This window comes from Eptatretus burgeri, chromosome 8, assembly GCF_056783735.1.
Source record: "Eptatretus burgeri isolate ZD-2024b chromosome 8, Ebu_testis_v1, whole genome shotgun sequence".
Taxonomy (NCBI): domain Eukaryota; kingdom Metazoa; phylum Chordata; class Myxini; order Myxiniformes; family Myxinidae; genus Eptatretus; species Eptatretus burgeri.
The window spans coordinates 20,451,164-20,474,558 of NC_140968.1; the positions used below are offsets into that span (position 1 = coordinate 20,451,164).

Genomic DNA, 23,395 nt, shown 5'->3' on the forward strand with positions numbered 1-23,395 from the left:
TTTTCCTGGTGTGCTGTTTATACATGATGTAGAAATGGCTTTTTTATATCATTTTGAACTTTTTTTTTTGGAAAGTCCTTACGAGCTGTTTTGTTCTAGTGAGTAATTTGTACAAAATGTGCTTGACGATTCGTATTGCATTTATCTTTCTTTTTTTCTTTGTTAAGGCTTTAAAAATATGATGTGTACTGACAATCAACTATAGTTGCATCAAATTCAGAGATTTGTTTTTTTTTTTTACATGTACAGAGAGAGTCAAGCTCAGAGGGGAGAGTAGTACTCAATCAAGGTGCGAACACTGAATGGATCAGGACACAACAGAACAAAAGGGACAGTCGAGAGAGTGGGGGCAAACACCAACAGTAGGGTTGTAGGACAAAATAGAGGGAGAGTTGGACAAATAAGCGGTGTAGGGAGGAATAACAGGTAAGAAAGGATGCATGGGGTGGACAAGGTGGATACCGAAGTAAACTTTCAGTTAGGAAAAACTGGAAATTCGGAAGGAGGTGGGCTATAGGGGTGGGTGCTAGAAAATGGGGGAGGAATGATCTAAGATGGTGGTGAACAGCTGTCTTGGAGACTTTGAGAGAAGAATGAGATTGAAGAGTATGTGAAAGTAGATTCCACAGGTGAGAAAAAAAAAGAGGAACAAATGAGTGGATATGAGCAGTGATCCTGGATTTAGGTAATTTCACTAAAAGGGGGTTGATTGTGGACCATGCAGAAACCTTTGAGGGGGGGGGGGGCAAAGCACAGAAAGAGCAGAGGGTGCAAGACCAGAAAGGAGGTGATCAAAGACAGAGAGACCACTGACCTGTCTGTGATGGGAAAGTGATAGGCCCATAGACTTAGCTTCATCATGGGTGATTCCAAAAATTTTAAACCCTTGGTTTCCACGGCATCAAGATGTGACGCATGGGTGCCATCCCAGAGGGCGAGCAGTACACCTTCAAGCTGTGGATGAAGGCCTTGGAGGTGTATATGAGTTCAGGTGTGCCAAGGAAGGACTTTGTACGACAGAGGATACCCAGTCGAAGTCAGAATTTGGAGGCCAACTACATTCTTTATGATAAACGTGTCATGTTCTTCCTTTAGTATTTGTAAGAATAATATTCTTCCTTTATTATCTGTGAGCAAATAGCACCCGTCGCTTCGCTGATGGTAATACTAAAGGGGGAGGGAGGAAAACAGAGAGGGGGGAAGAGAGAGAGAGAGGGTTGGGTGAATGGGGAGAGTGAAGAGGTGGAGGGGAGAGGAGGGAGGGGGAGTGAGGAGGGCTGGGGGAAGGGAAGACAGTATGAGGTGAGAGGAAAGGAAGGCAGACGTGCGGTGGAGCGTTAATTACGATTCATACCGTCTCGCCAAAATGATTCTGCATAGAATAACAGTGAAGATGGAAACAAAATAATGTCTGAAATTCATTTTCTACCTGCCATACTCCAAACACGGTCTGGAGACGAACTCTCGTCCAGACATAAGCACTGCCCGGACGCATCTGGAGCCAAGCTGGCCGGCGACAAACCCTGCCCGAACCAGGAGCACAAACCACTTGCTCAGGGTTATGGAACATGAACCACTCGCTCAGGGTGACGGAGCATGAACCACTCGCTCGGGGTGGTGGAGCACGAACCACTCGCTCGGAGTGGTGGAGCACGAACCACTCACTCGGGGTGGCGGAGCACGAACCACTCGCTCAGGGTGGCAGAGCACGAATCACTCGCTCGGGACGGCGGAGCACGAACCACTCGCTCGGGACGGCGTAGCATGAACCACTCACTCGGGACGGCGGAGCACGAACCCATCACTCGGGACGGCGGAGCACGAACCACTCACTCGGGACGGCGGAGCATGAACCACTCGCTCGGGGTGGCGGAGCACGAACCACTCTGAGGACACACACACACATACACTGACATTTTTTTTTGTTTAGATTAAATTGTTACTTTGTGATTAATCACCATTAATGGGAAATATAAGTCAATGTTGTCAGCCTATGGTTCCGGTTATTTATGAAATCAATATTGCTTGATATATGAAATATGAAATTAATATTCTTGGTTTTCCATTTCATTGCTGAGATTTGCCATGTGCTGTCTTGGAATGTGTCACATCATTTACTTTGAGCCTTATTCGACAAATTAATGCATTCATTTGAAATCATGTTTTTCTGATTGGTCGATGGAATTGACTCCATGTGAAACCCACAATGGAGCCTTTGTACAGGGCTGGTTGAGCGACTTATTTATTGTGACGAAATTGAGTTTACTTCAAAACATTTCCAGTTTATGCCCTATCAAAGGGAATTTTGTTTTATGCATTATTTTGAAATTCTCTTCGAATAATCTTCGACGCAGGAGACCATTTGGCCCACTAAGTCTGCACTATCGTTGTTTTTCCGTACTATATCCTTTTAAAATGCTGAGTGTTCAACAATTATGCAGCACCTACCATTTGGAATGACTCAGCTGGGTTTCAAACTGCCGACCTCCCAGATTCAAAGCGGATGCTCTACCCATTATTCCACTGAGTTGCATTATCCACATGTCATTGGTTCAACATTTCCATCCCTCACGACGTTCTTTCTTTTCTTCCCTCCCAGTTCAGAACTGTGATCAGAGTAAATTTCTTGATCTACAAGCATTTGTCATTTAATCTGAACTCGTAACTGCAGGCATCTATCAACTGCAAGCATTGCCGTTTGCTTACTAGCAGATCAATGCACAGTCATTCATACTGTGGAAGAAATGAACTCGATTTCCACTGAGGTTCAGTATACAATGGAGAATGTTTAATTATGTATGCGCGCACATGTGGGAGAGAAAAAAAATCCCTCAACAAAACTCTCTCTCTCTCTCTCTCTCTCTCTCTCTCTCTCTCTCTCTCTCTCTCTCTCTCTCTCTCTCTCTCTCTCTCTCTCTCTCTCTCTCTCTCTCCTCTCTCTCTCTCTCTCTCTCTCTCTCTCTCTCTCTCTCTCTCTCTCTCTCTCTCTCTCTCTCTCTCTCTCTCTCTCTCCTCTCTCTCTCTCTCTCTCTCTCTCTCTCGGACAAGTGGGAGAAATCATTGAACAAGCAGGATAAAAGAGAAATAGCTTTTCATCTGGGAAAGAGTAACTATTCCCGCAGTTCAAAATTAAAATAACTGCTTTCTGCTGTTGGGAAAAGGCTGGAACAGAAACTAAACAATATTGATTCCAGTAGGAAAGGTCCAAGTACAGACAATCAGAAAATAGCACAACAGCCCCTCAAGATTTGGAGGGACAGCAGTTACACAGATCAAGGGAGTGAATCATTATTTCGACACGTTCTCAGCATTGATAAAGAACAACATTACATTGACTGGCGCTGCTCACAGAACCTCGGCAGCTATTACAATGTGTCGACACAAAAAGCCGTTCATTATATTCTTTAAATTTGTGAACTAAATAAGAAATATCTAAAGTTATGTTTAAACATGCAATAACTGATATACTTAAATCTTCCTGGAACTTATGCAACATTTCCAGGTTGTTACATCGTTTTAATTAAAATAAATGACCAATCAATATCAACAGAAGGCAGATGCATGTTTTAGAGGAAGAAAATGTAACAGAATACTTGGTTAATTATGTTTACAAGGGAATCCTCTCAACTGCAGCATTTTACCAAAGTTCAAATAATATTTTATGAGTGAGGAACAATGTCTTTATTCATTCACACCAATTATAAATGCTTAAAGAGGAAATTTTCTTTGACAATACCATGAGTTTATTTTCTGTTTTGCTAGTTCCTAAGTAATTCTGCTTTAATTCCCAGGCATTTTCAAAATCCTGCACCATTCTGGCAGGATTTCTGAGTGCATAGGGAACCTCTATCATCTGTAATACTGGAGCCAACAATGGTAACTGTGTGACTTTGTTTTCACCATACCTGCCTGCCTAGCACTGTGGGTGAGGTGCATGCCTGAAATGCCTGCAGAATTCACAATTCCCTTGGTTGGGTTGCCATTGTGTCGTGCTACTTAATGGCATTGTGGGCAGCCCTGGAGGTCTCGATAACGTTGTGGGTTGTATTGGTATCTGATGTGTAGATAACAGGGTAACAGCTTGGGATAAGGCTGCGGTTATAGAACCAACATTGCTCGTTTTTCTAATTTGCATGCACATCAAAACTTTCTTTTGACCAAGAACAACAGTGCATGTTGTTTTGTGTACTTTTTATTGATTCCGTAATTAATTGCAATTTATTTGTTGTCATTTTTTTATTCGTGATATCTGCATCGCAAGCTGACATCGTGATTCCCCTTCATGAATGGGAACATTTCTGTGCCAGAGTTTGTGGTCATGGTGTGTGTGTAATGTACTCATCAAATGCCTTCAGTTTAGTCATTATTTCTATTTTTTGTTATTGTTCATGTGCATTGCAGTTAAATGATCTGATGATGGAGATGCTGATGCTTTTCATTGGCATCCTCATTTATTTTGCTGTTGAATGTTTCAGTCTGTTTCTGTGATAAGGATAAGAATACAATTAATAGAGTTAATGATGAGAATAAGAATGATGTCCCAGACTCAGAGTCGAATCCTCTCAGCATTATGTCACTGAGTCTGGTTGAAATTCCCATCTGCTGAATTCCCAGAATTCCCATTAATCTCAGCTGGATTGCATCATCTCTTGAGAAATGCATTTCTGGCTACGAAAAGCCCACTCACCTCCATTCTAGCCATGAGATCTTGCCTGCCATTATAGGTCTTGCCCTGAAGGAGTTGCAAGACTATTGTAATGCCTGTGTCTGTCTGTCTGTATGTCCACATCTATATATTTTCGCTTTAATTTTTTTTTCTCTGCAACTGCTTGTCGGATCGATGCAAAACTTAAAACATAGGAGGGACTCCCCATGGAGAATATTTCATTGATAACACCGACATCATAGGTCACATGGTTGGCAGCTATATTGGGTTAAAGGAAGAAAAAAATTTGGACATCATCTTCTGCAAAACCGCTTAACTGAAAAAATTGCAACTTGGCATAATATGTCATCAATTTCCCATGGGGTATATAGGGTGATAACCATGATGTCAACAGTGAAGTGGTATTACAGCCATAATTGGTTGAATCAAAATCCTTATCCGAAAAATCTGAATCGTACATATCTACGACCCGATGTGAGTGAAGAATTAAATTTGTGACTTCATCGGTCACATGGTCTGGTGGCCATATCGGATTGAAAATTAAAACATAAAAACAAAATCTTCTTCAACAGAACCGCTCAACAAATCAATGCAAAACTTACTTAATACATATTATATCGATGAGTCATGGAAAATATATAGTTTTGAAATTTGTTTCATTTTCACCTTCCTTGACACAATTTAACCTTAATGTGCACAAAAGTGGTCGATAAATATCCTCATAATCAATCACTAAAACTACAGAAAATGGCAATGTATGTGACATAGTAGGGTGCATGTATGATACGGGTATCATAGTTTAGTGTTGGAATCAACAGTTTAGTGTTGGAATCTTCATCTCTACAAGATCACACAAATTGATAAACAATCCAAGGTTAGTTGAGGCCATGAGATATAAGGTAGGCTCCTCGCGACTATACAACTTTTGATTAAAAGGGATCTAAATTTCATGTTTCTATTGAGAATCCCTTTCAACTCCCACTGAACAAAGATCAGGAGCAGCCTCAAATATTTTGTTGAAAACTTCCAACAGCACCGAATGCTTACTATCCTTGAAAGATTACTGGTGTGCACGTGACTCAATTCAGCCCTTGAGCAGGGACAGCAGACAGCACAGCCTCATCAAACTCACTTTGTGAATGTCTCCTAAATATTTATCTTTTAATTATTGCTTTAAATCTCAATTTTTACTTTTCTTTCTTTCTTCTTCCTTTGTAAAGATAAGAAAAATTGATTGATTGCTTGATGGATTAATAGCCCAGTTTCCTTCACAGTAGCTCAATTGTTTTACCTTTTTGCGGTTGTTTGCTTCTGGTTTTTTTTTTTTTTCAGTTTTTAATTACTCAAAAACAAGTGAGAAACTAAAAGTACCAAAGGCTTTTCTTCATCAGGTTCTTCACCTGATTGTCCTTTCCTCAAAACAGTGTAATACAATAAATGCTCGTTGAGATTAATCGATACGTTCATTCCACAGACTATTCTTCTTGATGATTATTCGTCCTAACCATAATGACACGATGTTTACAAGGAACTTCAATGCAAGAGGAGCCCATTAGGCCCATCAATCCTGTGTTATTGAGTTTTTAAATTGTTTTAATGCACGATATTTATTACATGCAGAAAACTGCAATAAATTACTCTGGAATGAAAAATTAGATTTACAAGAATTATGGAGATGGTGACAGAATTAGCCTTTCATAATTTCCCATAATTCGCCTTAGTCTTCAGCGTCTCCACTGCCATGAGCATGGATATCGGGTATTAGAGGGAGAGGGGGAATCCAAGGGGTCCAGACTTTCAACATACTCCCTTTCAAGATGTTAAAGGAGGGGGAAATATAATAACTGGCTCGCAATTGTGCTGCTATTAAAGCAAATCAAATGTCTTAATTCGTACTATTTTTAAAATGCTATTAAAATGTGCTCATCATGAATTGAGTCCGACAATGACAGCTTTGTTTATGTTTCTGCTCTCCTTTGCTTTCTGAGTACTGTGTAAATCTTAAGAATCGCGTGTGAATTCTCACTCGGTAGAGCGCATACCTCCACCACGTAATGCCTGATCCACGAGAACATATCAGGCCCATTACATTTTTGAAATATCATGCTGCACAGAACTATATCGTTTTTGGCCTTCTCTCTCAATGGTGAAGAATCACTTTAAAAATTAAATAATTCTCGTATCCAGATCCGGATTCGGTTCTTCACCAAAATCGAATCGATTAGCCCGTGTCACACACCCAACCTGTCTACCAAGTTTTATCCCAATCCGTCCACAACTTTTTGAGATATCCTGTACACAAACAAACAGACAGACAAACAGACAGAAATGGCTGAAAACATTTCCTCCTTTACCTTCGGTGGCGGAGGTAATAATAATGATAAATATGGGTTCCCTTGCAAGGAACTTTGATGCAGAACAAAGTCATTGGGCTCGTCAAAGTATGTGCTATTATTACCATCCTACGGTTGTTTGTCCATGTTCTATCCTTTTTCTTTTTAATGCTGAGCATCAAGCAACGAAGCAGCACATCCCATTTTTCAAAGTCTTTGGTACAACTTAGTCGGGGTTCGAACCACCAACCTCCCAGACTCAGAGCGGTTGCTTTAACCATTACTGCCACCGATGAGAGTTATTTATTCCATATCTGAGACTGAGTCATTGACGGTTATTTTATCGACATTTTATTTATTTCCGGATCAAAAGTGCTCACCAGAAACGGGATACTTCCCAATTGATTGTGTGGGTATTTCCTAATATTGGAAAACCCATCCAGTTCTTGACTCTGCCCCCACCCCACCACATTTATATAATTATATATCCCATTATGAACTTGTGCTCTTGAAGGGTATATCAAATGGGATAACATTATTTCAGTCACCTTTCACCGTTTCTGCTGATGGACTTATATGCACCTCACTTGTCTGGTAAAGTACATAAGAGTATGGCTTGACTTGGTTGCAGTGCAGCATGACGTGGGGCTTCAAAATGACAACTTTGAGATACGTTATCAACTCCTTCCATCATTGATAACAAGAGAGAAACTCGTACTTCTAGATTCAACAATACAAGCATTGTACTGTCCCATGAAGCTGCTTTCACTATTGAATGAGAACATACTGATGACTTATACTTTGGACTGCAAGATAAGCAAAAATATTCATTGCTGATAAAATCTCTGAACGTACATTCAGAAACGTATTGATCCCTCCCAAATCCCCCACTATGGCTTAGCATTATGGAGACTGGGTTGTGCCATACCGTTCATGGTCTACTGGGGATATGTTCTGGTATGTCATTTGATATGCACACAAATTCCTCCATGAGGACCAAAGATGCTTGGAAATATTAAAAAGATCATGATGTTGAATTCGTTTTTATGGAGTGCAATGTAAAATTGCCATTCACTTGATGAAATATGTCGTCATTTTACAAGCTCATCATAAGTGTTCATCCACCATAAAATGTTGCTTTGCTTAATGATCATAACGAGTCACAAATTAAGGCATGAGCATGAAAAAAATCATTGGTTTGGTGTTAGGGTGTTTGTATTCAGTCTCTCTCTCTGTCTCTCTGTCTCTCTCTCTGTCCCTCCCCCTCTCCCTCTCTCTCTGTCTGTCTCTCTCTCTCTCTCTCTCTCTCTCTCTCTCTCTCTCTCTCTCTCTCTCTCTCTCTCTGTCTGTCTCTCTCTCTCTCTCTCTCTCTCTCTCTCTCTCTCTCTCTCCTTTCTCTCTCTCCCTTTCTCTCTGTCTCTCTGTCTCTCTGTCTCTCTGTCTCTCTCTCTGTCCCTCCCCCTCTCCCTCTCTCTCCTGGGCTGTATTATAGTCTATTCTATTCTGGTAGAGTAAGAGCAACTTATGGAAAAATGATTATGATGGACTCCATAGTTTAAACCTGAGTGTTGGTTGTTAAAGTTTCCAAATGCCAGATAAATGAGCATATTTTGTTTATGACGACTCTTACAGTATTTTCCTCACTATCTGGACAAATTGTTTTTGTTGGCTGTCATGTAAATCTATAACTATGAATGCACTTTTTGTTTGATATTACTGAAGGATTGTTCCGGAAATCTGCACTTTCCTTAATGTGTCGATCACCTGGACAGTTCACCTTATGGCTCTGTGTACCTCTCACCACCTCCTGACACCAACTGGCGCAGGTAAGTTATTCCTATTAAAGGATACCCTGAAGGACATTGCAGTTTGGAGTGCAGTGATGTGATCAAATGATCAGATTATTTGATTCACTCTTATTGCTTTCAAAGGTGGTGAAGATAATTGCAGTTTTTTTTTTATTTTGTCATGCAAATATGTACCACCACTGATCGATTTCGTTTGTGCTTTTAATCAATTCATTGTTGATTAAACCATTGGGTTGGCCTATTTTGTGTTGCCATCTGAGATTGCATCCATGTTCTTATGTCCCCAGTTCCCATTGAGCATTTCCATGTTCCCAGAGTGAGTGAATGTTGCAAGGGTCCACGTTCAGAGTCCCTTGTACTAAGTTGATTTGTCAATTGTCTGCTAATGTCATAATAAATGTAAAAGTGCACTTAATACTCCTACCATCCATGTCCAGCATGTGATTGATGTAAAAGCTCTCCCATTCGCCTATAATGACCAATTAAAAAAAACAAACTATCCTTGATTCAAAAACTAGAAGGGCACCCGGTAGAGCGCATACCTCCTTCACGTAATGCCTGATCCATGAGAACATATCGGGCCTAATACATTTTTGAAATATCATGCTCTATACCGTTTTTGGCCTGATCTCTCAATGGTGAAGAATCACTTTCAATATTAAATAATTCTCGTAACAAGATTTGGATTCACATCTTCACCAAAATCTAACCAGTTCGTCCTTTTCACACACCCAACTTGTCCCCAAATTTTCATCCGAATCCGTCCAGAACTTTTTGAGATATCCTGCCCACAAACAAACAAACAAATAGACAGAAAGGGGTAAAAACATGACCCCCTTCACCTCTGGTGGCAGAGGTAAACATGAGAATAAAATAGCTAAAAGTTAAACACCGGTAAAATATCACAAAGTGCTTATGTTTCGGAAGCCTGAAATGTCAGCACTTTGTGATCCTATACAGCAGATATCCTCAACTAAACCATAAGGTAGATGGTGGTGGTTATGTTTTCATACCTTTATGGTTGTCTGTCTGTCTGTCTGTCTGTCTGTAAACAGGATATCTCAAAAAGTTAGAAACGGATACGGTCGAAATTTGGTTTACAGGATGGGTGTGTGACGAGCACGAATTTATTAGATTTTGGTGAAGATCTGGATCCGGATCTGGATACTAGAATTCCTTAAGTGATTCTTCACCGTTGTGTGACCGGGCCTAAAACGATATATGACAGCAAAATATCTCAAAAAGTTAGAGACAGATTCTGACGAAACTCGGCGGACGGGTTTGTTGGGTGGGTGACAAGGACAAATTGATTCGATTTTGGTGAAGATCCAGATCCGGATCCAAATACGATAATGCTTCACCATTGCGAAATGGTGCCACAAATGATATATAGCATGATATTTCAGAAAGTTTTCAAAAAGTTGCAGATGGATTATGACAAAACTTGGTCGATGAGTTGGGTAGTTGACAAGAGCAAGCAGATTCGATTTTGGTTAAAGTCCAGATGCAGATCTGGCCTATCAGTGGGATACAAAACATAAACTGTTTGTTGTCTTGTACGACCAAGGCAGACCGCAAGTTCTTTTCTGGAATTAGGAATTATTTTTATCCCTCATTTTGATCATCTCCACTACCTTGAATGGATGTCTTTTTGCTTTAGGTCATAAAAATTCGACCACCTGCTTCTGGAACATCTTTTAAACCTTTGTACACCTCGTCCATCCCATCAAATATCTTCGTAGACACCAAACCAAGTGAAAGTTCCCAGAATATATATTGCCCAATTTGAGAGGCCTTAGCCATAACAAACACAGAGGTTCTCCGGCCAACTTATTGCATGTTTTAAAAAAATTTAACAAGATTTCTTCCACATCAATACTCACAAAAATCTGTTTTGCCAAAACGTTTAGCTGAGCAATTTCCATTGGTGTTTGTTTAGACAGTGATTCATTGTTGGATTTACTTGAGCTTCACTGACTACAGTAAGTGGTGATTTATGTTTAATCTTACATTTTTGGTTCCCATAAACTTGGCCCATTGATGTTCAGAGACTGATCTATTCGGCCAAAAATAGAAAATCACTTTGCACTTCTGCAAGTTACGAATGTCGTGTGTTTATGCATTATATCAAAGTTATTTCTAGTCCAGCAGTGATGATGCGGAAATGCATTGTCTCTCTTTGCTAGAACAAACTCCGATTCTGCACTGCACACGAGCGCAGTAGCGGCAGCAGCACCGGCATCAGCAGACCCGTTTGCGGGGCTTGTCATGATGTCATCCCAACACGAGTATCGCTTTGGTGAGAGGAGATGAACAACTGGGCAACGTGCATGGGGGAGCGTGAATGGGGGCGAGAGCTGTTGGGATCATGAGATGAGGGTGAGATGTGAGAGGATAATGAAGTGTGTGCTGCGTTTAGGATGAGTTGCATGTGTGGGTGAAGCAGACGGCTTCGTACAGTTGTGATGTCATCTGCAAGATATGTGACATTTGCTGAACTTTTGTCATACTGGAAAAAAAAAAAAAAAGGACAGCTTGTTTTGCACATCAATCATGTCAGTGTGTCCTTCTGTTAGTGCATCTGAATGCTAGCATTTTCCTTGTTGTAACTGAATGATCCTGTTTTCCATACCTATGTGATGTAGCTGCACATCTTCCTGTGAATAGGTGACAGTGCATTCGAGAAGAGTCTGCTTTTGTCGGAGAAAGACGGTGGACCTAAACAGATATGGGATACAAAGAAGGTAAAGCTGTTTTCACTTTGCATAACACTCTGCTATATGCATGTCATGAGAATGTGGCGGTCTTTTAATTGATTGATTCGATTGTCATGAGAACAACATCAGCGAGAGTGTACCAATCTGTTACATCTTGTTAAATTTTCTCTTGTTTCCTTTCCATTTTATTAATAACCACATCCTTCCTGTAATGGCATGCATGGAGGTGGGGCCTCTGGTGTGTGATGTTGGGAGGTAGTTGGGGATGAGAGAATTTGGAAATGGGAACTGCGAAACTGCTCATCATTGCACATGGCGAGACTTGTAGTGAGAAGATAACTTTGGGTGCAGATGTGTAGTTTGTGGGCGAGGAGTGTGGCCTGGAGATAGGAGGAGAGTGTTGTTGAAGGAACCGGGCCTTGAGGTCTCCGAAGCAGCTGAAAACCATCGGAAATGCCAAGAGGGCAAGTCGTTCGAGTTTAGAGCCCAGGTGCCTAAAAGGTTACATGATGTGTGAATGCCAAGAGGGCACACTGTGGGTGCCAGGAAGGGCCCCACAGTTAGGGAGTATGTGGTGCATGTTCCATGTCAGCCCCCATTGTCTTGGGTGCCAGAGTGAAACAAGGTCAGTCGAGGAGGCCTAAGTTGGAGCCACACTGCCCAGCCAACCAATTGGGCTGGAGAGTGTAGAAAATAGAGGCCATGCCCAAAATGCAGCCATTCTTCTCCCTTTTTTTAATATGCCAATTAAACCCATGGCTTTTGTCCCAAACTGAGTTTTGTCCCACTGGCCTGAGTCAATCACTTGGGTGGTGCCTTTATGGACAGGGAATGCCCCTCAATACCACTGAAACGACTATGGGGTCGGAGCACACCCATGGTCAGACCCCCACATTCAAATCCTGACAGTGCATCTCCCTCGCTGTTGAGCACTTGCCAATTTTCCAAGGGGCAATTTCTAACGAGGCCTATCTTATTAACCTCCATCCTCCCCTGTCCAAATTTTGGAGACCAGGTCCTGCCAAGGCTACTCCACTTGTATTTTATTATTTAAATTTTGTTTTACCGGCCCCGTGTATCCAATCCTGGCTGCGTATAATAACCTCTTTACAATCGGACCTTTCTGCCTCTTCCTGTAAGCGCTGCTGGCCTGGAGCCTCCAGCTCCTCCAAACCTTCCCTATTGCCATGAGTGGCCAGTAGCACATGACTCTCTTTATCTACTTTACCACAACAAAACACTTTTAAGCCAATTGGGGCTCCAACTGACTGTCACTGAATGGCCTGTCCTTTAGTATCTGCACAACCTTCTTTTATCCCTTACCCCATGGCCTTGAGTACACACCCTATGTGCAGCGGGTGGACAACTTCAGGTATCAATTTGATCCCCATAGGGTCTGCCTCAAAGACCCTGGGATGTGGCCTCGCACATCTCGATGGATGTAGCCTCGCTCACCAGTGTAAGTTTGGTACCACTCACTGACGGTCCAACCTTGCTCACTGGCATTGGTCCGGCCTCAGTCACCGACCGGCATAAGTTCGGCCTCCCCCGTATACTGCACAGGCTCGCCCATCACCCCACACATCGCAGGCCCAAATACCTGGCTCATCAGCTCAGGTTCGGCTACATGCATTTACATGAGCATGAGCTGCAGGAGTTGGCATTGTATCGCACCCTGTCGGTCCTGGGTACATCTGAATGACCCCTCCAGGGTCTAACCAGACGCATGCGAGTGCCATCTTGCAAACCACAGAGGTCTTTTTACAAACCATGGGGCCTATTTTCTTTTTCCCCTCTAAACCCTCTCTCCCGCTCGGCACATGGACAGTCTCCTCCACCCGTATTCCCTTTTAATCAACTCCCTGTTTTTTATAAGAAATGTCTTCCCCGCCTATTTGCCAACCGCATGTTTCGCCGCCAGGTTTGGCTTTATTTGTGTGATTCTTGGCGAACATTGGATGTAAAGCAGGGTCTTACTATATATATATATATATATATATATATATATATATATATATATATATATATATATATATATATATATATATATATATATATATATATATATATATCGAACAGAATTTTTTTTAAATTAAAATACTGCACAGTAATGTTTCTTGTATTCTCTCATTATTTAATGACAATTTGTGAGACGAACAATCCACTAGAATAGTTCAATGATAAAAGCTCAATGGATCTGTAAATTTACACGGAATGCAAATATTATAATGAACATGAAATGAATTCACCCTCACCTGCTTTTTGTTTATTTTGCAATCTAAAATCAAACTAACGTCGTACTCAAAGCAGCCACACTCTTTATTTGACACACTGTGGCAAGCCTCTATATTTCCAGGTGTATATATTTTTAAATTTTAATTCAATTCCACTGTACAGTCGTTGTATCCATCATAACTTTATGGTCTGAAATGCTTCTGGCTCTATCGCTAGATAGATTAATAAAATGCAATTATTTTAGCTCTTCACTTTCTCAATGTTGGTGCATTATTCTATTGCTCGTGTATGATGAAATTTCAAAGCGGAAGATAAGCTCGTGGCATGTGTGGTTCTTGATGCACCCCCAAAGCGCTAATATAAGCAGAAAGACCAACATAATCACTGTTGGCCAAGATTATACATTATTTTTTATTGGTTTGTTTGTTTTGGATTTTTTTTTTTTACAGACACCACCCCCTTCACGCCCAAAGTCTTGTGAAGTTCCGAACATAACGTGAGTGCAATTTTATTTTGACTTTTTAACAATACACATTCACCTTGGGTAATGGAGGGCATTGCATTCCGATGCCATGAAAGTCAAGGAGCCAATGGGAAAAGCGATTCAAGACGTTTAAAATGACAATATAATGTAACGGACTCAGTATCCCAAACAGCGGCGCAAGACCATTGGAGAATAATCATCTCCCAAGCTCCGCATACGTGGATAATCAACCACAATACGGTTGTTTTATTAATTTTACCTCACGGCTCTTTTAGCGCACGTGGGTCGGCTTAATGGGGGGATTTAGTTATGCAGGAGAACGAGATTACAACTCAAATACACAGCAATCATTTAAAAGCAACTCAAGTATAATAAATATTATGCATAGGGACACAGGAACTGAGATTGCAATGACAAAATATTGAGATAACCAGATGGTACACTTAAATGGATGGTAACAGCATCTCAGTTATCCATAATAACTACTTAACCCAGGGAGACTCATTTGAGAGCACAAGACTAACAGAAGAACGACACTGTGTGTATGTTGGGTGCATGTCGGCCTTTCATTTAAGCACTCAGGAGCGAGACGCAAACATGGCCTCGGACACCTCTCTTGGGCTGGTCTTGCCGATATGCCGATAGCTATGCGCTCGCTCTCTGAGGAGTCTTGGCTATACGGCTCGATCTTTGTGGTGTGTGACCGATGGATGATGCTCTTACTGAGCTGTGAGAGTGTCTGGATGGGCGTCTGCTCTCTGGGAATCCCGTGTTGAGAATCTCAGAAACAGAGAAGAATGTTCTGTGATCCCGGCTGAGAGAGAGAGAGAGAGAGAGAGAGAGAGAGAGAGAGAGAGAGAGAGAGAGAGAGAGAGAGAGAGAGAGAGAGAGAGAGAGAGAGAGAGAGAGAGAGAGAGAGAGAGAGAGAGAGAGAGAGAGAGAGAGAGAGAGAGAGAGAGAGAGAGAGAGAGAGAGAGAGAGAGAGAGAGAGAGAGAGAGAGAGAGAGAGAGAGAGAGAGAGAGAGAGAGAGACACAGAGACACAGTCTGTTGGTCCAGCTGAAAGACAAGAGACAAGAGAGAAGAGATAGTGTGAGGTTCTTTCGCCCACTTTTTAGAGACAGTCCTCACCCCTTGTGTAGGTCGAGATAGACGTAGAGATTCCGCACTATGCATGTGCTGTCGGTGTCCTGGTTGTGCGAAGTAGCACATGTCAACAGATCTGTTGCTAAAACCCCGCATTCCAGGCTCCCTGTTAATACATGTGGAACAGCCATTTGTAGAGCGTTTCATGGTTTGAAAATACAATGGGTGTGATTTAGGATTAATTACGGAAGGATGATGGGGAGAAGAGACACACACACGAGGATAAAAGGGTGACTGGGAATCTAAAGAGACATATGATTCTGGTCATTGCTAATTGGGGTTTACAGACACTTATGCTGACACTCATTAAGATATGACTGAATAATTAACTTCTAAGCCATTTTCATCACAATATCATTCTTGCCACGCTCACCACGATGCGGCCTGAGGTCACAACGAGATATTATGATATGCAAAATTATATTACTTCCAGCTGTAGATGTTTTCCACTTGTATGCTGTACAGAAATGTTTTGCTATTTGCTACTAATGAACCAGTAATGGCTCTTTTCTTGAAGCTTTCAACTTTTCTTGAGAGATAAAAAAATCATTTTGTGTGAGATCTTTAGCATATAACTTCATGATTATTTATATTGTTTTCACAGTTGGTAACAAAATGCTTATGTAGTGCATCAAAAACATTTCAAAAATTGTTTCTTCACATGTATTAATTAATCTTTGCATCTGATAAATGTTTGTAATTTTGAAATGTTAACCTTCACTATGCCACTTTTAACAAATCACAAAATGGGACACTTTTCAGTTTAATTTGTATCACATTGCTAATCATTTTTTGTGATGGAGTCGTAATCACCAGCTTTATACGTACTTTGCAGACTGTCACTCTGCTGTTGGACCATAAAGTGTGGAGAGTCATATCATTGCATTTGGAATGTAAATTCAAATAAGGGGAAGGAAACGAATGAGAGCATTAATAATTATTTTTTTTGAAAATCAGTAAAGTTATAATAAGCCTCAACAGTAAGCGTCTTTAATCAGTGTGTTCTTGTCATGCTACGTATAGCCAGGAATAACCCTTTAATACAACTAGCTGAAGTGCCCGTATATGACGTGTCCCCGTAAATACCATAAGTATTCTCTTTCAGCTAGTTTAACCAAGTTCTGTGATGGCTGCATTAATTAATTAATTGGTTTCAAATTAAATTATTTTGTGTGCACATATATCTTTACAATCAAATTCTAGCTTAAGTTTCCCCCAAAAATGTCATGCACTCATTTTCATTGATGACAAATGCAATCCCTGGAGTTTGGGATAAATACATACATACATACATAATACCGGGCGTAGTGGCGTGCGCCTGTAATCTGGCTACTCAGAGGCTTTGGTTGGAGGATCGCTTGAGGACGGGAGCTCTGCGCTGGGCCACGCTATGAGAGGGTGCAGGGCAGCCCGGAATCATGACAAAACCCGATCCTTATCCCTGTGTCGTAAGAGGCAACCAGGGTTGCGTTAGGAAGGGCATCCGGCGTAAAACCTATGCCAAATGAGTATGCGGATCATAACGGATGATCCGCTGTGGTGACCCCTAACGGGAGCAGCCAAAAGACGAACAACAACATAATACATACATACATACATATACATATACATACATACAAACGCCGTAGTTCCGTTATGGTAAGATTGTTTAACCTGCAAACAAACAACATTGTTGCGTGAACACTGGCATTCTTTATGCTTTTATACTTTGTCTCTGAGAGGTGTAGATTTAGAGATGTAGAGTTGCAGATGTACTGTGTATAAGAGACATAGATAGAGCTGTCGATGGAGATGTCGACAGAGATGTCGGTATAAATGTCGATTGTTGTGAGGGCAGGGGGAAGGGGGGATGATACGTGCACACCGACGGGGTTTCCTTCCCTTTGGTGTAGTTATGTTGCTCGTGGTGTCGGACTCGGCGCGCTCTCTTATCACTGAAATTAAAGCTTTGAGCTTCAGGAGTCTGGGCGAACGTACCGGTCAGCTACCACTCAAATAGGATCTTTGTCAGTTGGTGTTTGTGACTTCGGAGTGGCGTTACAATGAGCACATCAACATGTAACGTTTTTGAAACTTGTATTTCAAACAAACAGATACAAAGTCAAACAATAAAAAGAGCAATCAGAGATTGAAAATCCTGTCCAGGACTTCTTTTGAGTGGTGTATTTTTTTTTTTTTATAGGTTTTCAGGTAAATCCAATATGGCTGCCAAACCATGTGACCTGTGACATCATATGTGTGACTGTTTTGTTCCTCATGGATAGGCGGTCATATGTGGAAAGTTTCGCCTCGATCTTTTCAGCCATTTCAGAGAAGATTTTTGAAGGTTTAATAAAAACAAAACAATATGACTGCCGAATCACGTGACTGATGATGATGTCATGATTTTTTTTTCTATGGACCTTTTTATCCCGAGATGATCCTCAAAAAGTTTCATACTGATTGGATGTGGCGTTCTACATATGCAATTATGACGTCATAACGAGGGCACCTATGATGTCATCAAAAAAAAATCACACTCATTCCCCATGAGTAGTACTTGCTATGTGCCAAGTTTCAAATTTTTCCTTGGAGCGGTTTCAGAGATGCAGAGGTCCAATTTTTTCCCCGTTTTTGCAATATGGCTGCCACACCACGTGACCTCTGACGCTATAATTATAATTGAAACATTTTACATGAGTAGTCACACCGATGGTGAAAAATTCGTCTCAATGTGACAAGCAGTTGAGGAGAAAAACACTAAAGTTCTGTGCAGACAGACAGACAGACAGACAGACAGACAAACAAATGGACCCAAATGCAATACCCTCTCCAAATCCTCCGGCGAGCTCAATGAGGAAGTTCACCATGACATGCAATGTCCAACTCTGATTCTCTCGAGTAGCTGTTTCTGCCGCCCATTGTCCCAGTCATGCCGGCGAAACTCACATATGTTCACCTTGTCCACCATGGCTGTTGAACGTTTGTCTCGTCATGGTGACCTCTTGTACAATGGCACTTCCAGATGATTAAAGAGCTCAAAGGAATTCTTTCCCGATACACGATCTCAATAAGTTTTAATCAACTTGATTATAATCGGCTCCATGCATTAACAACCTCTTTGGACATGAACACCTCGTTCACTCAAGAGTTGAATCGAGCATGGGGACGATCAAAACTCACGGCTCGTCACATATCACCCGTCCCTGCGCGTCGCTCTCGCGGGTTTACAAAGTAACACGGAATAATCCCGTGTCTTCCAGCAAATGCGATTCTCGTCTATACTATAAGTTTCGTCTGAGAACGTTCTAGCACCTTCACGAATCATACCAAGCAGTTTTCAGTACAATACTGCCATTGACAGTCAAAATTATCTCATTACATCAAGCAGTTCAATTTACCGATGTGTGCTAAACGACACTTACAACAGTAACTATCAGTTTTAATCGTTCATTTATATGCATTTACGAGTATTTAGATTTACCACAACATGTAGCTTTTAATTGACAATGATAGAGATGTCGAGAGAGATGGAGATGTAGGTAAAGATGTCGATAAAGATGGACATAGAGATGGACATAAAGATGTTGTTGGAGATGGAGATAAAGATGTTTTTAGAGATGCATAAAGAGATGTTGATAGAGGTGTACATAGCGATGTAGATAGAGGTGTACATAGAGATGTACATAGAAATGTATATAGACATGTACATCGAGATGTACATAGAGATGCAGATAGAGATTTATATAGAGATGTAGATAGAGATGTAGATAAAGATGTAGATAAAGATATATATATATATATATATATATATATATATATATATATATATATATATATATATATATATATATATATATATATAGTTGGAAGTGTGTGTGTGTGTGTGTGTGTGTGTGTGTGTGTGTGTGTGTGTGTGTGTGTGTGTGTGTGTGTGTGTGTGTGTGTGTGTTTTTCGCTGTGACCTATGCAAGCGAACAGTACTGGACTGATCCTCACCAAACTTCACATGCTGACAGAACATGTACCCGGGAGTGTCCCGATGTAAAATAATTGTACTTCCGACTTCCGGTTTCCGAATTATGACGTCATCACCTGATTTCGTAACGTTAATTTTTTCAAGTTCAGCCGATTGACTTGGGACCAACGCCATTTGCAATAGAATGAAAAAATAATGCCACAGTCAATTGAAGACAATGACTTCCGACTTCCCGGTTTCCGAATTATGTCGTCATCACCTGATTGTGTTACGTTAAATTTTCAAGTTCAACCGATTGACATGGGACCAACGGAATTTGCTCGAGAATGCGAATTAATTAAGTCGCAAATGATGACATGAAACCAGCCTCAAATTGTTGAGGCATTATGGTTTTTTATCTGATGCGGCAATAAATATTAACATTTTTGAACTCGAGTCTTCTGCATATAAAACATGGCGGGGAAAATATAATATTATAGTGGTGATGAAAAAAAAATAATAATGGTGGCAGCCTCTACAATTTTACAATTAACTGTGACATATGCTCCTTCAGACCTGCCGTCATCCACGGGATTCCTGTGCGAAGCACGGGTATCCCTGCTAGTGTGTATATATATATATATATATATATATATATATATATATATATATATATATATAGAGAGAGAGAGAGAGAGAGAGAGAGAGAGAGAGAGAGAGAGAGAGAGAGAGAGAGAGAGAGAGAGAGAGAGAGAGAGAGAGAGAGAGAGAGAGAGAGAGAGAGAGAGAGAGAGAGAGAGAGAGAGATATATATATATATATATATATATATATATATATATATATATATATAAATAGAGAGAGATGTATATAGAAATGTAGATAAAGATGTATATAGCGATGTATATAGAAATGTAGATAAAGATGTATATAGAGATGCAGATAGAGATGAAGATAGAGATGTATCTAGAGATGTATCTAGAGATGTATCTAGAGATGTACATGGAGATGTAGATAGAGATGTAGATAGAGATATATATAGAGATGTCGATAGAGATGGAGATAGAGATGAAGATAGAGATATAGATGGAGATGTATATAGAGATGTAGATAGAGATGTAGATGGAGATGTATATAGAGATGTAGATAGAGATGCAGATGGAGATGTATATAGAGATGTATATAGAGATGTCGATAGAGATGTTGATAGAGATGTCGATAGAGATGTCGATAGAGATGTCGATAGAGATATATATATATATATATATATATATATATATATATATATATATATATATATATATATATATATATATATATATATATATATATATATATATAGAGATGTACATAGAGATGTAGATAGAGATATAGATGGAGATGTATATGGAGATGTAGGTAGAGATGTAGATAGAGATGTCGATAGAGATGTCGATAGAGATGTAGATAGAGATGTAGATAGAGATATAGATAGAGATGTAGATAGCGATATGGATGGAGATGTAGATAGAGATGTAGATAGAGATGTAGATAGAGATTTATATAGAGATGTATATAGAGATGTAGATAGAGAGATGTACATAGAGATGTACATAGAGATGTGTATAGAGATGTAGATAAAGATGTATAGAGAGATGTAGATAGAGATGTATATAGAGATGTACATAGAGATGTGTATAGAGATGTAGATAAAGATGTATAGAGAGATGTAGATAGAGATGTATATAGAGATGTGAGAGAGAGAAGAGAAGAGAAGTTATGTGGAGTGTGGAGAGGGAGGGAGAGGTGTGTTGCATTGCATTCCATGCATGGTGTCACATGAATCGTGTTGCATCGTTTGTACGAAGTGGATTGCTGAAGTATTTTATGATGGCGTCATGGAGTGGTTTCAATCACTTCATGATTCTCAAGAAGCTGAGGTTTTGTACGACCTTCTCATTAGAATAGGCTATACTCAGTTTTATCTGTTTCAAGGTTTCACTTTAAAAAATCTCAGATCCATATCCAGATCTTCACTAAACTCGAATCAATTTGTCCTTGTCACACACTCAACTTGTCCACCAAGTTTTGTCCGAATCCGTCCATAGCTTTTTGACATATCGTGCTATATATAGTTTTTGGCCCTTTCTCTCAATGGTGAAGAATCGCTTAAAATTCTAGGATCCGGATTCTCACCAAAATCTAATCAATTCGTCCTTGACACACACACACACACACACACACACACACACACACACACACACACACACACACACACACACACACACACACACACACACACACACACACACACACACACACACACACACACACACACACACACACACACACACACACACACACTAAATTCTGTCCGAATCTGTCCATAAGTTTTTGAGATATGGTGCTCACAGAGAGACAAACAAACAAATGGGTGGAAACTGCCCACCTTTGGTGGCAGAGGTTACACATGGCATCCAGCTCATGTTGAAGATGTGTTGTGGACATCATTAGTATGTGTAGGTTGGCAACCAGAGTGCACGCATTGATGGACCAGATGGCCTCCTCATGCATTGAAGTTCCTTGTAAGGGAACTTGTATTGTCATAACTCTGTGATGGTCACCGGCTTCCAGGCGTTCCCCCAACTCAATCTGTCCTAAGCCTGTATCATTTCCCATGATCGTTTCTGCAGCTGGATTATTCTCTGTAGGCTGTTCAACAAAACAAGTTATATAATAGATGTTATCAACTGAAAGATGATAATAGTATGTTAATCACAATGGGAAGTGAGGTACCATTGACGACACAAGTGATGGCCCTTATTCAGTGAAAAGAAGGCATCTTTTTCTGGACGTTTCGAAGAATATATTAATGACTTTAACCTTCACCAGGACTAGTATTCCATTGTGTAAACAAGTTATGAATTTGGTTCAGAAGCTATGGATGATGTCACACTTTTGCCTTTCTTTTGTAACAAGGCCCACTCAATGCCTGGTTGATCATAATCACCCATCATGAGTAATCTGCATTTCCATCTCCCTCTCTTGTTTGCTCATGTATATCCTCTTGCCTTCTGTCCAGTGATTGAACCAACATCCTCCTACTAATTTGCTAATTCGTTTTTAATCTTGATCCACATTGTATTCTCAATATCAGATCATTATTAATACCATTAATTACAATATATTTATTCACCCCATATGGAGGGTCAGGTTCACTTGAGTTTGATGTTTGAAGGTCTTTCTGCCATTGCTTTGTCATATTGAGATTAATGGATGTATCATTCACATATTAACGATACTTTCCGGAAATTACTCACGTAATGCAGTAATTAATGCACTCTTCCTCATTATAATCATGTAATGTCCCAATCTGAGCCTGAATCAACTTCCTTGATATTTGTCTCATTTAGTGAAGTCATGTTACTGAAACATCAGATTGAATTAATCAACTCTAGGCTCGTACATATTCTCACATTGTAAGTGCCAAAGGTAGGTGCGAATTAAAGCACAGGGGAAGGCCATTTGACCAATCATTCCAGTGCCATATCCACACTTTCCCACTCCCACCTTCTGAAAGTAGGGCCGATTACACAGCTCATCCCAAGCGGGGAATTTAGCCAGGGCACACAATGACCTACATATTTGAAATATCATGGATTTCTTAACGATGGTATTCACAACCTAAATGCCGATATGAAGGCCAGCGTTATCCTTATTTCAATGAGACGCTCACTGCCCCCTTTTGGCACTGCTTCAGAATGCCAGTTATTATCACTTGTTGAGATCCAATCAGGGATTGAACAAAGACAAGAGACGAGACAGCTTAATGATGAGCGAGCTACCAATTGAGATATTTACTCACCACGTTCCCTCCTCTTTTTCCACCACAATGTGGCCTTCTAAAACCTTGATTAATTGTTTGATAATTTAGTCTTGTGCAAAATTGACTCAAAAAATAATTAAACGGTGAGCTAGGACCATTTTGGCATTTTGCATATTTAGAATAATATGGTCACGGATAAGATATTTGCTCCTCATAAGTCAGTCAAATAGTGCCTATTTGTTTGTTCATATTACTTCTTGCCATT

The 23,395-nt window shown here is 40.4% G+C and overlaps 1 protein-coding gene across 4 annotated transcripts in view; it reads left to right on the forward strand.

Annotated features, from left to right (window-relative positions):
* Positions 1-23,395, forward strand: part of LOC147021260 (CREB-regulated transcription coactivator 1-like) — a 200,623-nt gene that overhangs the window by 127,555 nt on the left and 49,673 nt on the right. For all 4 annotated transcript variants that reach the window (XM_085891085.1, XM_085891082.1, XM_085891083.1 and 1 more), the window contains 4 exons: positions 8,764-8,825; positions 10,994-11,106; positions 11,475-11,551; positions 14,209-14,255. In XM_085891085.1, the coding sequence (XP_085747211.1) occupies positions 8,764-8,825; positions 10,994-11,106; positions 11,475-11,551; positions 14,209-14,255 (299 nt within the window). The remainder of the gene's footprint in view (positions 1-8,763; positions 8,826-10,993; positions 11,107-11,474; positions 11,552-14,208; positions 14,256-23,395) is intronic.